This window comes from Galleria mellonella, unplaced genomic scaffold (genome assembly GCF_026898425.1).
Source record: "Galleria mellonella isolate WM207_F2 unplaced genomic scaffold, CSIRO_AGI_GalMel_v1 utg171, whole genome shotgun sequence".
NCBI classification, from domain to species: domain Eukaryota; kingdom Metazoa; phylum Arthropoda; class Insecta; order Lepidoptera; family Pyralidae; genus Galleria; species Galleria mellonella.
In genome coordinates, this window is record NW_026442014.1 from 1571122 (window position 1) to 1588969 (window position 17848).

At 35.5% G+C, this 17848-nt stretch overlaps 1 protein-coding gene across 12 annotated transcripts in view; it reads right to left on the reverse strand.

The window, feature by feature from the left end:
• Window positions 1-17848, reverse strand: part of LOC113518072 (obscurin) — a 177919-nt gene that overhangs the window by 36281 nt on the left and 123790 nt on the right. For 11 of the 12 annotated variants that reach the window (XM_052892849.1, XM_052892845.1, XM_052892850.1 and 8 more), the window contains 17 exons: window positions 17016-17318; window positions 16578-16731; window positions 14992-16476; window positions 14251-14862; window positions 13724-13972; window positions 13061-13202; window positions 12524-12711; window positions 9900-10021; window positions 9046-9181; window positions 8092-8269; window positions 7400-7577; window positions 5459-5649; window positions 4610-4765; window positions 3605-3725; window positions 1831-1991; window positions 1025-1200; window positions 318-486 (listed from right to left, as the gene is read on the reverse strand). In XM_052892849.1, coding sequence (XP_052748809.1) covers window positions 318-486; window positions 1025-1200; window positions 1831-1991; window positions 3605-3725; window positions 4610-4765; window positions 5459-5649; window positions 7400-7577; window positions 8092-8269; window positions 9046-9181; window positions 9900-10021; window positions 12524-12711; window positions 13061-13202; window positions 13724-13972; window positions 14251-14862; window positions 14992-16476; window positions 16578-16731; window positions 17016-17318 — 4721 coding nt within the window. The remainder of the gene's footprint in view (window positions 1-317; window positions 487-1024; window positions 1201-1830; window positions 1992-3604; window positions 3726-4609; window positions 4766-5458; window positions 5650-7399; window positions 7578-8091; window positions 8270-9045; window positions 9182-9899; window positions 10022-12523; window positions 12712-13060; window positions 13203-13723; window positions 13973-14250; window positions 14863-14991; window positions 16477-16577; window positions 16732-17015; window positions 17319-17848) is intronic. The other variant, XM_052892841.1, reaches the window with a different exon arrangement.

Here is a 17848-nt window from a genome sequence, read left to right on the forward strand (position 1 = left end):
CTCAATTTGTTTGATGACGTGTTTGGAAATTTTTAGAACTTTACGATTTATCATTAAATTGAGTAAAGATGTTGCTTATATTTCAATTTATATTTACAATGTGTAATCTATATTTAATGTGATTAAAATTAATTATTGGAATTAAATAATTTTTGGAGGAGTTAAACTCCTCAATATGAATGTGACACCAACTGAAAATTATCTGAAATATAAATCCTACAAGTTATCTGGATATCAACTATCAAATTGATATTTGGGCATAAGCAGTGTATATATATAATTTCTAGATAATTTGCTTCACAAATAATATTACAAACCTTTGTGTATCTCGTTCTATCTTGATTCTAGCATCAGTAGTGAGTTCTTTACCGTCTTTATACCACTTGACTTTCGGTTCAGGACAACCTTCCACCTCGACATCCAGTTTCAGCGTCTGGCCAGCATCCACGGTCATATCTACCAGACTCTTGGTGATGCGAGGTTTCCCTGAAAATAATATTTTACATGAGGTATTGCCAACAATTTGATGTGATTTTTTTTAATTTTGTATAATTAGTTTTTTTCATGTAATAATGATGCAGGTTCGAATCCTATCTGAAGAGTGCTCTCGGAGGGTAAATTTTTTATCTATGATTTAGAGAATACTGTAAAAATTTATGCAGAACGGTTACCCATTTCATAATATTCCAGTTGTGGCGTGAAGACAGCACAATATTTCGGATCTACAGAATTATGATTTTCAAGACTATATACATAAAAAAATTGTCTGCATGAATATTTTTATTCGTGGTTCTGCTGTGACCATGTTCTGGTTTGAAGATTGGAATATAGCAGTAAAATTACAGAGTACGAAGGCATAATGATTAAATACAAGTTTTTAGAAATGTCAACACTTGTAACATCACAGTATGTTTTGCTACGTGCATGATTCTGTTAATGTTCATAAGTATTCATTACTGGTTTCTATCTGGTGGGCCGTCAGCTTGTTTGCTGTTTTCGAAGTTGTATAAGAAAGAATTCTTACTGTTGACAGTGAAAGTGGCTTCGCAGGAGTCAGCGCCAAGTTCATTGGACACCTTGCACGTGTATTTCCCGGAGTACTCCGCGGACACCTCTTTGAGGATCAACTTGTGGGTGCTGCCGCTGTCCACGCGGGTGAACACCGACTTCTTCTCTGTTATCTCCACGTCACCCAGGTACCTATGCAGAAAAAGTGACGTTGTAATAATGATTGTAGAATTTACGGTGTCCCACTGCTGGACACTCATAAGACTAGGATATATACCTTACTATTACCACGCCAGCTAGGCGAACGAATATTAAAGCTTCGAAAATGTAAAAGAGTGTTTACATTCTGTTGGGTTCTCTAGCTCATTCATTTGTTTCATTCTCTTTCGTGCAATCCAAGTACAAATACGTGTTTTATGATATTAAATACAGTACATTGTTTGTCTTTAAATAAGGAGTTATAGGTACTTAAATTATTAGCGGAAAAATATGCGTGTCTATTGGTAGAAATCTATAAGTGGCTTCATTGTAATGCCTTGCAAATATTTTTTTTATATAAATAAAGCTTGTTTTTTTTTTAATAAATAAATATATAAATATTGACACTTATTTTATTTATTTATTTATTTATACTTTTGCACACATTAGAACATGTCTACAGAGCGGACTTAACGCCTGACGGTATTCTCTACTAGTCAAACGTTACGCTAAACAGAGAGAGAAAAAGGCGGGTAGTTTTAAAAAAAAATTATGTAGGCACAATGGTCCAATCATGAGGCTAAGTGCCGATATCTCTGAACAAACTACTGGATATGTACTGACCACTTGACAGCAGGCTCGGGGTAGGCTTCGACGGCCACAGTGAACTCGACGTTGACATCGCCTTCGCTGGCAGTGAGGTCACGCAGCCGCTGCGTGAACTGCGGTGCGCCCCGTACCTGCAGACGGCACGTGTCCTCTGCTGTACCGTGCGGGTTGCGGATCTAAATACATCGAATGGAACAATTAGTATAAAAAACATAGGTCAGGTGCGAGCAGTACTTATATACCGGGGGTTTCATATTAAATATACATAAATTGGTATATTACATAAAACTGCTTTTACTGCATTTCTAAGAGGTAATAGACGGCGAGAAGAGGGGAAGGGATTGTTAGTAATGCAGACTACCAGTTATATTGCTAGCAATATACCCTTTTAGGTCGACTTCCACGTGGTAACCTCTGGAAACCATCGTGCTGAATTCCTGGTGTATTCATCACGATGGGCCAACTGACCTGCTTTCTTCCTTGCCTATCATTCCTTACTGGTGCCCCGTCAGTATAAACTGTTAGCGCAGGCGGGGTTACCATTCTATTATCACCATCAAAATATACAAAAGATATCAAATCAAATCAAATCAAATCAAATCATTTATTGCACGAATATGGGTACATACATTAGTTGAAAAAAATAATTACATGTCCATTATTCCATATTCTACCATATCGGCGTGTACAATATAAAGTTATAGTAATAATAACTTATAATAATAAAAATAATGTCAATAATAATAATAAAATGTAAAAAATGACAATAAAAATAATTAAATTGCATGTCTAATATTTATCACTGTAATAGTCATGCAACGTATAGTAACATTTGGCTGTCAAATATTCTTTTGCTTTTTTCTTAAATACATTTAAACTGTTTATTTCCTTAAATGCTTTCGGGAATTTATTATATATTTTAGAGACCATACCGAAAAAACTTTTATCAAATAATGCTGTGACGTGAGGCTGAACGCGAATTTTATCGGTATTACGGTCACTTTTTAACTTTTCAAATAAAAGTTTATTCTTTTTTACAAACAACATTGTTTCAAGAATATAAAGGCTTGGAAAAGTCAGGATATTCAGTCTTTTGAATGAAGTCGTACATGTATCAGTTCTTTTCAAATTGCACATAGATCTAATACACCTTTTCTGAGTCTTGAAGACTATATCTCTATATGTCGAATTGCCCCAAAATATGACACCATACCTTAGTAAGGATTCAACATATGCATGATATGCAGTCAATACCGCTGTCTGATTAACAATCTTAGACAACATGCGTAATGCGTATGAAAATTGGTTTATTTTGCTATTAATATTTTCTATATGATGTTTCCATGTCAGGTTATTATCAATCGTTAATCCCAAAAATTTCGTAATTTTCACTTCATTTATTTTTTTTCCATTAAAATCGATATTAAAAGATGTCAAATTATTTTGTCGATTACTAAAATTCATAAAATGTGTTTTATCTAAGTTTATCTTTAAATTATTTTCCTTTAGCCAGTCTATTAATATTTTTATTGTATTGTTAATATTTATTTCAAGTTCATTCGATAATTAATAATTAAAGATTGTGTTCTAAAAAACCGACTTCAATTGTGGCAAATTCCGTTATTTTGGTTTAAAAATAAACCACTCAACCAATTTTGATAAAATTTCTATAGAACCAATCTGTAAGTATACTCGTATCCTCTCAGATAGAGAGAAAAAAAAATACAAAAAAAATCCTTCTTTCTGAAGTCAATTGAAAAATGTGATATGGTACGTGATGTTGACTTACCTCGCAGGAGTACTCGCCGGCGTCAGCGCGCGCGGCCGACGTGATGACGAGCGAATGGGCCGCGCCTGATGACGAGATCTTCACCGCGGACGATTCCACCAGTTCCGTCTTGTTCTTATACCTGAATAAATATCCATATATATTAAAAAACACGTTCTTCAAGAACGTCACGAAGAAATCTTTTCTGAACACCATGTAATCGAGTTTTATATAAGGTCATTTATATACCCTCACTAAGTTGGCAATGGAATGGAGTGGATATGATAGAAAAACATATTTTTTTTTACTAGGATTACTTCCTAGTAAAAAAAATATGTTTTTCTAATATGTTTTTGTATTTAGAATAGAGTAGAAAAAAATATTGCCCGTAAACACATAATCATAACATAAAATCGCCCATTGTTTTCTCATTGTGATTATTTCTTGTAATTGTTTATATCTAGAATAAGTTACCTGTTGTAATCTTTTGAAGGAAACAATAAAGAGTATCTATATATCTATTTTTTTAAAGATTACGTTTGGCGGGTACAAGTACAGTAAGGCGGTCTTATTGCTGAAAGCAATCTTTTCAAGACACTTAGTCCATTGCTCTTCTTGCTTTCAAGACAACAAAGTAACGGACTAAGTGTTGTACAAGTAGGTATAATACAGTCTGAAAAATAGTTTCCGGGATGAGCGTGTATGAGATAGGGTATTAATGTTGTTCCAGTTTGGAATGGACGTTGATTCTAGATTTGTAATGAACTTTTGATCTAACTCCAAGATATTTATTGCTTAATTTTACATAAAATAAGATTTTATAATGAAAGTTTCAATGCATCGAATATATAGACAATTTTTTTATTTTTTAAAAACATAGATAATAGATTAGTGATGACAACGTTGCCAGGAATCGATCGAGATTGACTAGTGATGCGCCTGAACAAATGTGATGCAGCTGTACTTTGTTTCTCTTTGACTACTAAAGGATCTGATGGCTGATTGAAAATAATAGACAATAGTTACCATTTAACAGTGGGTGCAGGCTCTGCTTCGGTCTCGATCTTAAAGGTGACGGTCTCCTTCTCTTCGCAGACTTTGGTCTCGCCGAGCTTCTTGGTGATGCGCGGCGGTGACGTCACGTGCCACTGCCAGAAGTCCGAGCACTGGTTCACCTCGTTCCTGCACACGCATCGCAGTGCACAATCATTATGTGTTAATTTAAATAAAAAATCTACATCTGATATCATAAAGCTATAAAGATTTGGAAGATTTTAAGAAGCGAGATTTTGAACTATATAGAAGAATTAAAGAGAGGCCTTTGCTTAGCAATAGACTGTCATTCGTAAAGAGAAAAACATTTCCCGATTTGAAGGACCTGAAGAAGGTTTACTAGGGGGAGACTTTGTACGAAAGTCGTTTGTTTGGATACCTCTGTCCCATTCGTGTTTCAACCGGGAAGTAGTTGAATTTGCATGGCTGTGTTTGGATTTAAAAGGTGACATATTGCAGTGAATTTACGGGGTACAGAGGAATAATACCTTAATCCTCAGGAATGGCAACGCATGGGAGGTATCATGGGCGAAACAGTATACTTTTGTTATATTCATGTCTATCGGCCACGGTCACCACTTTCCATCAGGTGGGCCGTAAACTTGTTTGCCATTCTATGTTGCATAAAAAAAAGGTATATGCGAACTTTTATGATCTCATTACTAAAAAGCAGATCAAATAAATATGAAGAATTGAAATGTTAAGTTTTTTTCTGCACTATATATAGGCTGATACCTATAGCGTCTCTCTACATCTGTAAGCGACGATTACCATTTTCCACGAGGCGGATGGACACATAGAGCATTGTAAGACCGTACTCACTTGGCTACAATAGAATAGGAGCCGGTGTCGGTGAGCTTGGCGTCCTTGATAATAATCTTGTAGACCTCGTTGGACTCCTTGACGATCTGTACTCGCTCCGAGCTCTTGATCTCCACCCCGTCCTTGTAGAACGTCACGTCGGGCGCGGGTGTACCGTCGATCTCTATGGTCACTGTGTGGGTGGAACCCGCCTGATGGTGAACATAATTGGTATGGTCACTACCTTTGGTACACTATTTTATACATTGCAATAGTACTCAATTCTTTTCAATTGACTTCAAAAAGAAGAAGATTCTCAATTGGGCATTTTTTATGTTTGTTTAACTCCGCCTATTGGGGGGGAAAGGGATTGTTAGTAATGGGATTAAATAATCCCATTAGTAGCAATATACCCTGTCAGGTCGACCTCCACGTGGTTCCCCCTGGAAACCATCGTGGTTGATTCTAGTCGAATTCGTCAGGATGGGCTAACTGATCTACTTTCATCTTCATCAGTCATCTATCACTGGTGCCCCGCCAGCGTATACCGTTAGCGCAGGCGGGGTTACTATTTCATTATCACCAATTTAAAAAAAAATCCGCCTGTTGTAAACCGATTTGGAAAATTCTTTTTTATTTAAAAGGATATACTTACAGATGGGTGTCATAGAGATTAAAAAAAAAACGGTTCAGTAGTTTTGAAATCAAAATAACTAGTTTTGCCACAATAATTATTATATTATTTGATTAGATAATATTATATATATATATATATATTTATTTATTTATTTAACTCTTTATTGCACCATAAATAAAAATATACAATGGCAAGTGAATAATTCAAGTGATATACAGTAACATATGGTAAATATAAATTGAAATATACACATAAAGGTACAAAAGGCAGTCTTATCGCTAGGGCAATCTCTTACAGGTTTGGTTACCTATATTACTTATTGATAATTTACTCACTTTCTAAGATAATTTTCTATAGGTATAATAATTTTTAAAATTGGTGAAGTATTTTTTATTGTCCATTTTAAACAAAATTGACGATGACACACGTATCAAAATCCGTTTTATAGTTTAGAATTTTAAAAGTAATAAATAAGTAAACGCACGAACTAACGAATCTGCCAACAACTTTATTTTATACCTAGTAGCCCGTCCCGGCGTCGCACGGGTGGACATTTTTATATTTTAAAATGTGGCCGTTAAGGCTGCACACGCGACGAAAGCTTGAAAATGGAGTAACTTCTCCCGTTTTCCCAACATTTACCTTCACTACTCTGCTCCTTTTGATCGTAGCGTGATGGAAAGTATACTATACCTTACACCTTTGGTTAAAGGAGATGAGCAAACGTTGAAATGATCCGTTAATTTCGAAAAACGTCAAGACACGTGCTTCTAAGATATTTTAGACTTTTCGGCGTGTTGTTAGTGAGTGGTCTCAGATCTAGCCCGTTAGAGTGAACTTTCAGTCAATCTTTGTGTTTGATCAGATATCGGCAAGTTCGTCTCGTACGTATTGAGAGCAAATTTGAAAATTCCAAATACTTTGTTAGCGTTTTAAAAATTATCAGAAAGGTGTTCTGAGATGGTTTGAGGATTTCATTGTTAGAGCAACAGAAGGGCACAAATATTGGAGTTGAACGATAATAAATTTTCAAAAATAATTTAACTATTTTCATGATTTCTAATTAATTTAATTATATTTAAATATATTCTGAGAGCGAACTAAGTATTTTGTAAATCTACCACTAAAACTTGCTTCCTTTTTGTTAGTTTTGATTAATATTTTGGTTTAGTGTTTGAATTTTTTTTATATAATCTAGAATCGAATAAAAATTAACATAATTTTAAAAAATAATAATATTATACCTTATAAAAAATCTCATATAAATGGGAGATAAGCTATGGCAAATTGCTAGCATTAATATATTAAAAACACGCGACATTCACCATGCACGACTGGTTTTCGATCTTCTTCCTGATCTTGGGCGCGGCCTTGACGACAAGCTCCATGGTGGTGGTGTCCTCGCCGAGCTCGTTGGTGGCAGTCACGTGGTAGGTGCCGGCGTCAGCAGCCGACACATTCTTGATCACCAGCGACATACTTTCGTCATCCTCGTAGAGGAATCTAAGAGGTAGCAGATGTAACATAAAATATCATTTTACCATGTAGGTACTCGACTGTATCGAAGCAGAATAATATTTATGGGAATTAGAACCTTATAGTGGTGGATATAGTTAATATTTTAACGTTAGGAACTTAATAAACTAAAAGACCTTTAATTACCGATCTCATTAAAAATCGCAACAACCTTCCGAAGAACGAGGGTTTTATTAAAAATAAATACACAGTTAATTTATGAAATATTAACAATGTAAAAATATCGTTCTTTTGGACTTTATGGTAGAATTTATGATGACTGAAAAGTTAAGCTCCATTTACTGGACCGATTGCGGTACGAATAAAAACCCGAAATTGAGCCCAAAAGTTCGGAATTTCATTTCATGGTAGATCCCCAGATTTTTGTTGTAGATAATAATTCTTCATAGATCCCAAAAATGTCCTTGATCGAATTGTACGTGAACAAAATTCTCATTTCCTTAAACAAGAGGTAAATCATAAGAGATGATGAATAACTCACTTGTGCCTGGTGTCGGCCTCGATGACCTTCCCGTCGTGCTTGAAGAGCACGCTAGGCTTGGGGAAGCCCTTGCACTGCAGCTCGAGCATAGCGGAGCCGCCGGCCGACACGATCGCCTCGCGGTGTTCGATAACCAGCGTCGGTTTCTCCGGCTCCCGGTGGAGCTCATTCACAGCGCCTGGTGACGTTGATTGATGATAAAGGTAACGAGAGAGATAGAGAAAGAACGAAACGATAAAAATAATATCCATTTACTGTTATAAATACAGAAGTTTATGAGAATATATGTATAGATGGGTGTTTATTACTCTTTCACACAAATATTATTGAAAGGATTTGAATGAAATTTGGTACACGAATAGATTATATCCTGGCTTAGAACATAGGATACTTCATATACTGATTCACGCAGGAGAAGCCGCGGGTTACAACTAGTTGTACAGTATTTGCAGACTTGGTGTTCGTGCAAGAAGGCAGCTTTATTTATTTTTACCGAAACAATTTTTATAGATTTTGATAAAGTTTTGCTTGCATTGGCTTGTACTTCGGTTTGAAAGGTGGGTATGATAGTGAAGTTACAGGGTACGGAGATGTAACACTAACTCAGAAATTACATAAGAATAGAATAGAATTGAAAATAATTATTACAAAAAAAAAAAACACAATTACAACTGAAAGTACATATATAAGAAGTGTTTCATATTAGGCAAAAGGAACTGGCTCAGCTATCGCTGTGAGTGTCCCAGTGCAATGTGCATAGCTGTACAGCGCTGGTTTCCAACCAGTCCCATAAAGTACCAGTAGCATAAAGGGTTCTATGGACCCTAGAGTTTATTCTTTGATGTTTAGGGTACTATTTATGTTAATAGGTAACAGTTATTACATTCCTCAGATGTAATCGTCAATTTGTTACTCATTCCTGTAGTGGCATTATCAAAAAGAGAATATTCTAACCTTGCACAGTGAGTTCAGCAGAGCACGAGATATTGCCGGTGGAGGTCTTAGCAACACAAGTGTATAGACCAGCGTCCTCTGGCTTCACGTGTTGGAAAACCAGCGCCAACGAATCTTCATCGTCGCCAAGCAGTACCTAGACGACAAGATCGTTCATAATATTTTTTATTTATATGTTTTTTTTTTTACTACAGCTTGACATGTAACCACGTTTTCTTGACCGAACTCTGAGATAGTATGGTCCATGAGAACAACTGTTTTTTTTCAAAACACAACTTTTGTGCCCATTAATGGAAACCACTTTTGATACGGTGTCTGTAGATATCAGTGCGAGACAAGACGCTATGATGGAAAGCACCAAACGCCCCCTGAGAAGACTTCCAAATGAAGTTGAAACAATTGTTGAAAACGGCAAAACACAGTAAGTTCGTTAAGTTAATATGTATATAGACATATTTGATACAGGTAACGTGATGCTTATCCTTAGTAACTCTTGTTGATTTGTTGTATTGAGAGCACTAGATAGATAGGAAGACATAGGAAGATGAAAGTATGAAAGTGAGTATGCACATAGAAGGATTTGCAATGACACGTATATGCAGTGATGTTTTTTTTTTTTTATTTATATAATGCAATCAACTGAAAGATAATGTTCTACACTCAACGGCTGGCGTTACTATGCCAATTCTCTATGTGCTTTCTCATGCTACGTTTGAAGGATCCGAGGTTATAGAAGAAAGAGGACACATAATAAAGTTAATCCTATATTTATTGTTCACATGGACAAAAAGAGACTGAAAGAAGATAATTTTGAAAGCAATATACAGAAGTGTTTCAAAGAGTTACGAACTTACCTTGAATCTCTCTTCAGGGTCGAAGGGTTGCCCATCTCTCTTCCAGGTGAAGGAAGGTTTCTCACCCTTAGCCAGTAAGCCTTCACCGCCAGGGGGCAGCTCGAAGAAGATGTTCTTGTCATCTGAGTAAAAAAAAGGATTTTTTTAAGTATATTTTCTAAGTACTCGTAGATGCAAAGTAAAAGACCGGGTGCTAAGTTAAGACATAACATCCTCGTGTATCAAATTCCATTTAAAAATTAAATTTCATTCCTTTAACCGTTTAAGTATGATTAAGTAAAAGTCAAACAGATTTCTTATTTTCCAAATTTCACATTTATCATATTAGTAGGATAAAAAAATGACCATTTTCTAAAACTCTTTTTTTTATAAAATTTTCTTTTATTACGTCTTAATATTGAATTACGCCGTACAGTTCCGATACAGAATGGGCTACAGCTTCCTTTCCCGTGGGTATTGTAAAAAGCCACTAAGGGAACTTAATAGTCGAGGGATGGGAATAAGTATCCCTCTTAAAACATCACCAAAGACTAACTGCAACCACAAATATGTCTGCCAAGCATGGTAACTACCAGCAAATCTCTCCAATAGAGGAAGGGTTAAGTTCATGGTCATCATCATATCAGCTTTAAACTGTCCACTGCTGTTTTAAGAGGCTGTGCTGCCCATCCCTCACTCTCTTTTAGACGCCTCTTTTCTATGCCGGGACCACATGGTGATGGTATAATGATATGAATATTTAATTACGCCTTGCAATTTTCATTTTCAACAACAGAGATTATTAGGTCCTGTATATCTATTAGCGAAATCATCAACGAAATTGTCATCGGTAGCGAGTTCATGAGATAGAATGAGATAGCGACATCTGATGTTTCATTCCATCTATTAGACTCGCCAACGATAACGATTCCATCGACAGATTCCTTTAATATTTGTCCAAATTTTGCTGATAGTACTTAAATAACTGCACAAGGCGTTTCAAAAATAGAAACACTACAATTATCATCCGATAAAATCGGACTTCGTAATCAGCTGGCTCCCTCTATATTCAGAATCTAAACTATTTATAAATTGCAACCGCCACATAAAATATACTGGAGGGCGTCCAAACATCGTAAAAATGCGGTTCACACAGTCCATATTTATAGAACATTACGTATGTTTATCATTCTTGAATTCTTAATATTCTTAACTATTAAGAGGGCATTCCTGGCTAGTAGGTAAAACTAGTGAAGGGTGGAATGAAGTAAATTTGCGTAATTGCCCGGCAAGGCAAATATGAGTTCGAGGATGGATGACGTCTGTGAGCACTTCACCTATTCCGTGTGTATTTACGTCACACAAGTTTTTTCGTCGTTAGCAGCGTAGTATACATATTATTTATATGTCATTATCAAGGACGGCAAATATTTTTTGCCCGGAGAGGCAAAACAGCTGGATCAATTTAATAACGTAGAAATTTGTTTATGATAACACCTACCTCTTAAGGGACTTGGCGTGAAGATAAATAATAACTAATTAATTATTATATGAACCTATTCTTTCACGCGGAGAGACTTATACCTAGCAGTGGGACGCTAATGGTTTGTAACAATGATCAATAAGAACCTTTGCCAAAATAAGCTACCTAATTTCGTAGCTTTGTTCTCAACAGCGGACCTATTTATTAATGTTTTTTAAATCGGTTTTGGCAGGTGGAATGGCAACTGTGGGCACGTTGATAAGTAAACACAAGAATGTGACAAACAGAGGATTTTTTTAGAAATTACTCAAACCAGCAAGAGTGGGTAATATATAACAATATCTGTATATATAGTTACAGTATCTATATATTGGCTCAATAATGAATATATTAAATATCGGTTATTTAATATGTAATACCGCAAAAAACATCTGATCGAAATAAATACCCGATTTTTATTGTCGACATCGAAAAGGGTTATTACCATTTATCTAAAATATATAGAATACTGATAAAAAAAAAACGAGTCAACCTATTTGACAATTGGTTGAAAAAAGTTGAGCCATTTTTGAGGCTCAATACTCTATATATTGTATATAGTCTAAGGTATGTACCTACATATTTTGCCTTGGCTTCAAGTAAATTTCAAAATGAAAGTACAGTTTACATCACAAGGTATGCCTTGTGATGTAAACTGTACTTTTATTTTCACATTAAGTCTCTTATTTGGGCCGTTGTATGTGAATATTCCTTATTCTTATCCGTCTATACCTTATCACAAGAGTAATTTAGTGATATATGTACATTATTGTAATCTATAAAAATAGATTTAAATATAATATTTGTTTTAGTATAATAGATAGAAGATAAACGGTGGAAGTTTGTACTACAGGCAGATTTTATACAAAAGTGCTTGGCGATCTTTGTTCCACTCCAGTTTCTATCGTAAATTAGCTGTGCTTACATAGCAATGTTTCTGTTTGAAGGGTATGGTAGCGATATTACAGGATATAAACGCAGAAAACCTTAGCTCTCATTAATAGCTATGAAAAGTACCATGAAGACCGTCCTACGATGTTTTTGACATTGTACATATCTATAGATGACGGTTAATTTCCAATAGGTAGGTAAACAGCGTGTTTGTTATTAAAAATAAACTGACCAACAACGGTAACAAATGCTTCGGACACGACTTCGCCGTATATGTTGATCGCGCGGCACGAATATCGGCCGGCGTCGCTCGGGACAACGTCCGCGATCACCAGCTCGTAGCAGCCGCGGTCCGCGAGGGTTCGCACGATCGTTACGCGCTCGCCCTCCGACGACACGATCTCCTTGTCGTTACGATAGCTGGAAACCAAGTTGTCAGTTTAATTTGATATTCTTCTTAACACTATCCTAAAAATCTTGCAAATTATTAACCTAGTTATGTCACTATAGGACAAATCGCCAATGTTCAGATACATTTTTTATTTACAGTTTCAAAGAGCTTTTACTTTATTATTTACTCATAATCTATGGATATATTCGTAATAGATTTTAAATGGAAAAAGAATAATATCTCTATTATATTATTTTTTTTCTAACTTCTTTTTTTGCAGCTTTTTTAAGTAAAATATTAAAACATCAAATAAATTTCACAAAAAACAAATCATTAAATAATACAATTTAACATAAATTAATTGGTAGCAGTACTCACAATTTCACTTCTGGATTGGGATCTCCCTTGACCTTCACCATGAAGCGAAGGTAGGTATTTTGCAATATTTCTGTATCTTTCAGTGCAACCAAAAAGTAAGGAGCGTTTAAAGCATTTTTCGCTTTCCTCTCTTCCGGAGTGACTACAATGTATTAAAATGATATTATAAAATGTGAAAAATTGGAAATATAAAGGAGTTATAATAAAATTAATAATATAACATTAGCTACCACTATAATTAAAGTCTACATTGTCATGCACAAATAATTATACGTGTATACGACGGAAAATGCCTCCAAATAAATATAAATTGAATGCCAAATACAGGAAAATTACGTGTAATTGTAAAGTACAGACTACGTGTTATATGCTTTACGATGTTTTAATTGATGATATTGCAAAGAGTCATGCATAACATTGTGATTGAAGAACGTGTACAAAAGAAGAATAGGTATACCTATAGTATATCGTTGTGTAGAAGTGTGTAAGTGAATTGAGCATGCTAATGTTTTAATTGTAAGAAATTATTAATATAAAATAATAGTCCTTATTGTTCGTGTTGGACATAAAGAAATACTAGTTAAGATTGATCTTATTAACAATTTCTTGCAAATACCACTAGCCCGCTCATGTCCATTAAAATAGAAAAGGAACACGACTTACGCTCGTAGACGACTAACTGGGCGGTACAATGGGATGTTCCTTTCACATTTTCAGCGATGGCGGTATAAATACCAGAATCATCTTCACGGCAATGCTGTACTTCTAGTTTGTGGTTACCGTCGTTTTTAGACGATATATTCACTCGATCCATAAGACGGTCAGTTAAGGGCTTGTTATCTTTTAGCCATGTCACTTTGACCGACTCTGAAGACTCGCGGAGAGAGCATTCAAATGTGGCTTTCTCACCCGCTGAGGAATCAAAAATTTGTTAGTAGGAAAGTTCGTACTTTTGTCTTTGAATGCGTATATGAAGTATCAAAAACGTAACACAGTTAATGTTTATTACGATAAAGTACGAACTCTCAATAAAAATTACGAAATAGAATACGAAGTATGAAGTATACGTAAGCATTGTTAGAGTGATATATAGTGTAGGTTAGTTATCTAAAAGCATATATACAGGCACTAAAGGGTGTATCTACGTCTAATTTGAAGTGTTCAAATACATTTTCCTTTGTTATACTTACGCTCAATATTTTGGCCTTCCAGAGTTTTTGAGAATACTGGTTTTCCATCTTGTGATTCGGAATTCAATACAGATTTAACTGACTCATATTCTCCAGTACTGATTGATCCGTTGGCAATAGCACTTTTGAAATATTTGTTTTCATAAGCAGATTCGCTGTCAGTTCTCGAGTACTTCGACTCGGTTTTAGACAAGAGTCCTTCAATTTTTTCACTATCGATACTTGCATCGAGACTATATTTAGATGATCGACCTTCAACTTTAGTACTATCATACTTAGATTCAACGCCATATTTCGATGCAATACTATCAATTTTACTAGCGCTGTCATAGCTAGATTCTATACCATATTTCGAGGCGATGCTATCGATCTTACTGGCTGTATCATACTTAGACTCAGTACTCGATTCAATTCCGTAGCCAGACCCTTCTAACCTCGAGCTTGAATATTTAGACTCGTAACGAGAAGTGGCGCTTCCCTCGAGAGATCCCCCGGTTTCGTACTTTCCACTTTCTATGCGTGATCCGCTCTCTCGACGTGAGTAAGATGAAACACCAGTACTATCATATGAAGATGATTCATAGCGGCCGCTTCGACTACTACTGGTGTACTCTAAAATTAAAAAAAATATAAGCACAATACATTAATAATATTTACTTCATAAACACAAGAAAATTTCGTCACTAATATATAATATTTTATATTCTTGTAAACTGTGTAAAGTTTTGTACATAAACAAACCTCCGGAGAGTCGAGAACTACGACTATATCTTGACATCTCGTCTTCAACAGTTTCCCCCTTGGTTACAGCTTGACTGCTAATTGAAACTGTTTCTGCAGATTGAGCGCCAGTTGCGCTAGTATTTGACTTATCTTCTAGTTTTAGTTCTTCTTTACTTGTTTCAGATCCTATTGATTCTTCTACTTCAGTAGAAATAGTTGTTTTAAATACTGATTGTTGATTTAATTCTGATTGAGATTTTGTAGAATTATGTACTTCGTTGCTTGATGAAACTTCAGTTAATTCAGACTTTGAGATTTTGTTTGCAACTGTGGATTCCAAAGAAGCCTTTCTTTTAGCTTTTAATTGTTCCAATGATTCTTCTCTAGTGGAAACGTTATAGATGTCGCTATTTACTTGTTTAGAAACTCTGTCTATAGTTTCTTTATTTTCAGTTTGTACTGTTAATTGATCAACTTCTGTTTGTTTCTTTTCAGTGACGTCTTTGGTTTCAACTTCTGATTCTACTTTTGTTACTTGTTCCTTTTGTACTTTAGAGTGTAGATCTGTTGTTTTTGATTCAAGGTTTGATTCTTTATCTTGTGTAACTTCTGTTTTGATTTGTTTAATTTCTTCGTTAACTTTTGTAGTAACTAGAGATCGATTGTTTTGATCTTGTTGACTTTCATTTGAAAGTGTGCTTTGATTAATTACACCTTCTTGGGCTTTTGATATATTTTCTTTTCGAGCTGAGTCTTTCTGTTCAGATTCTACAGTAACCTGAACATGTTCAATACAGCTTTGTTCTTTTAACTGATCAGAGTCAGTTTCTACAGAAACTTTAGTGATACGAGATTCTTCGATTTGATGTTCAATTTGAGTTACTTTTATACCTTGATTGTTGTCTGCAATTTTTTTCTGCGACTGTTGTGATTCTGTTTCTACAGATACCTGACTTTTTGTTTCAGTTTCTAAAGTAACTTCATAAGTTTTATCTACTTTTAGATTTTCAGCCACTTCAGCTCGTAGTTGGTTGTCTTGAGTTTCTTGTGCCGATAATATTTGTTTGGAAGCTTCCTTTTTATTTATTTCTTGATTCTTTTGCTTGGTCTCCTCAGCTACTTCAGTAATCTGTATTTCTTCAACTTGAGATCTTGTTTGTTGTATCTGCTGCTGCGATTTTGCTTGTGATGATGACTTTTCTGTTTGTGTTGTTACCTGCACTTCATCAACACGTGCGCGTTTTTCTTGGATTTCCTGTCCAGTAGTTACCTCAGTAACTTCAACTTCTTCTACTCGGGTTCGCTTTTTTTGAACCGTTTGTCCTGTTTCTGTTTGTACAGAAGCTTTGGTAACTTCTTCTGTCCGACTTCTTTTTTCTTGAACTTCTTGTATGTCTTCTGTACGTTCTCTCTTCTTTTTGTTTACCTCAGGTGGTTCAGGTGATGTTATTTGTGATGACGAGAGTACTTGTAGATCGTCAGCTGCGTGTTCAGCTAATGCAACTGCAAATGACATAACATGAACAATAAATACCTATTTTATACTATTATTTTATAATTTTGTGAATTGTAAATAGTATACATATTTAGGCAATAAATATTACCGGTATCACTGACGTGCTGTCCGATCTCCGCTAACCAAGCGGTCTTCACTTGCTCCTTGTGTGCGGCGAGAGTAATGAACTGTGGCGGTGATTTCTGATGTATCTCAAACCTTAACCGATCACCTGGATAGTCCTTGACCTCGGCCTCTGGTAGCTGTGTAAAAGAATTCTCAATGAAGTAAAGTGAATCCCGTTTGGATAGTGGCCAAATGTAAATGGATGTTTTCATAAATGTTGCTATTTTTGTACAAGGAAAGTCAAGACTGTCTTAATGCTTGTGTAACATTGTAAACACAATGGATAATAATTTGTGCTTATAGTACATTTATGCTTACTTCGGAAACTAAAGAAATAGAGCTATATGTACCTTTTAAAATTATGCAAGAATTAGTGAGTATTTTTTCTTCTATAATAATATAAAATAGATTATGATCTTACTTTGATGATATCCTTGAGAACGAAAACGGATCTATCGTCCGAGACCTTCTTGACTTTGCAGATGAGGATCCTTGCTTTGAAGAGGAAGAGATATCTCTCCTTGGACTTGCCCTCAGCGTCAGTGACTGTGAACCAGTCGTGAGTGAGGAGTCGGCCGAGCTTATAGATGTTCCCTCGATAGCCTTCGATGCTAGCGATGAACTTGTTGTCGGTGGCTCGATTCGGGACCGACAGGAAGAGTTCTAATGCCTTTTGGAGATCAGTGCAGTCTTCGCCGATTCTTTTCGAGTACTTCACTAATTCCTTGAAAATAATACATATAATAACAAAATAATTAATCTTATTTTCATTATTGTTTATCTACAAACTGCGTGAATTTGTCAATATTATCGTCGTCTCATACATTCTCACTATATTGTTGCAAATTGAAAGCACTGAAAATGGGGATTTTTATATCATGATAAAAAAATCGTACGATATCAGACCACAAGATGTTCGGTTGTAGAGAGTTTCTAAGCCGACTTTGTGGGTATTTTCATTATAATAATGTTTTTATTTTATGCAATTTAGAATGGCAAACAAGTTGACGGCCCACCTGATGGAAAGTGGTAACTGTCGCTTATAGATATGAGCAGTACCATGGATATAACAGAGTATACTGTTTTGCCCATGATACCCCCCATGCGTTGCCGTTTCTGAGGACTCAGGTGTTATTCTTCTGTACCCTGTAAATTCACTGCCCTATCCAACGCTTCAAACCGAGGGAAAAAGGACTGTTAGTAATGGAGACTAAAACTCCCATTGCTAACAATATACCCAACCAGGTCGATCTC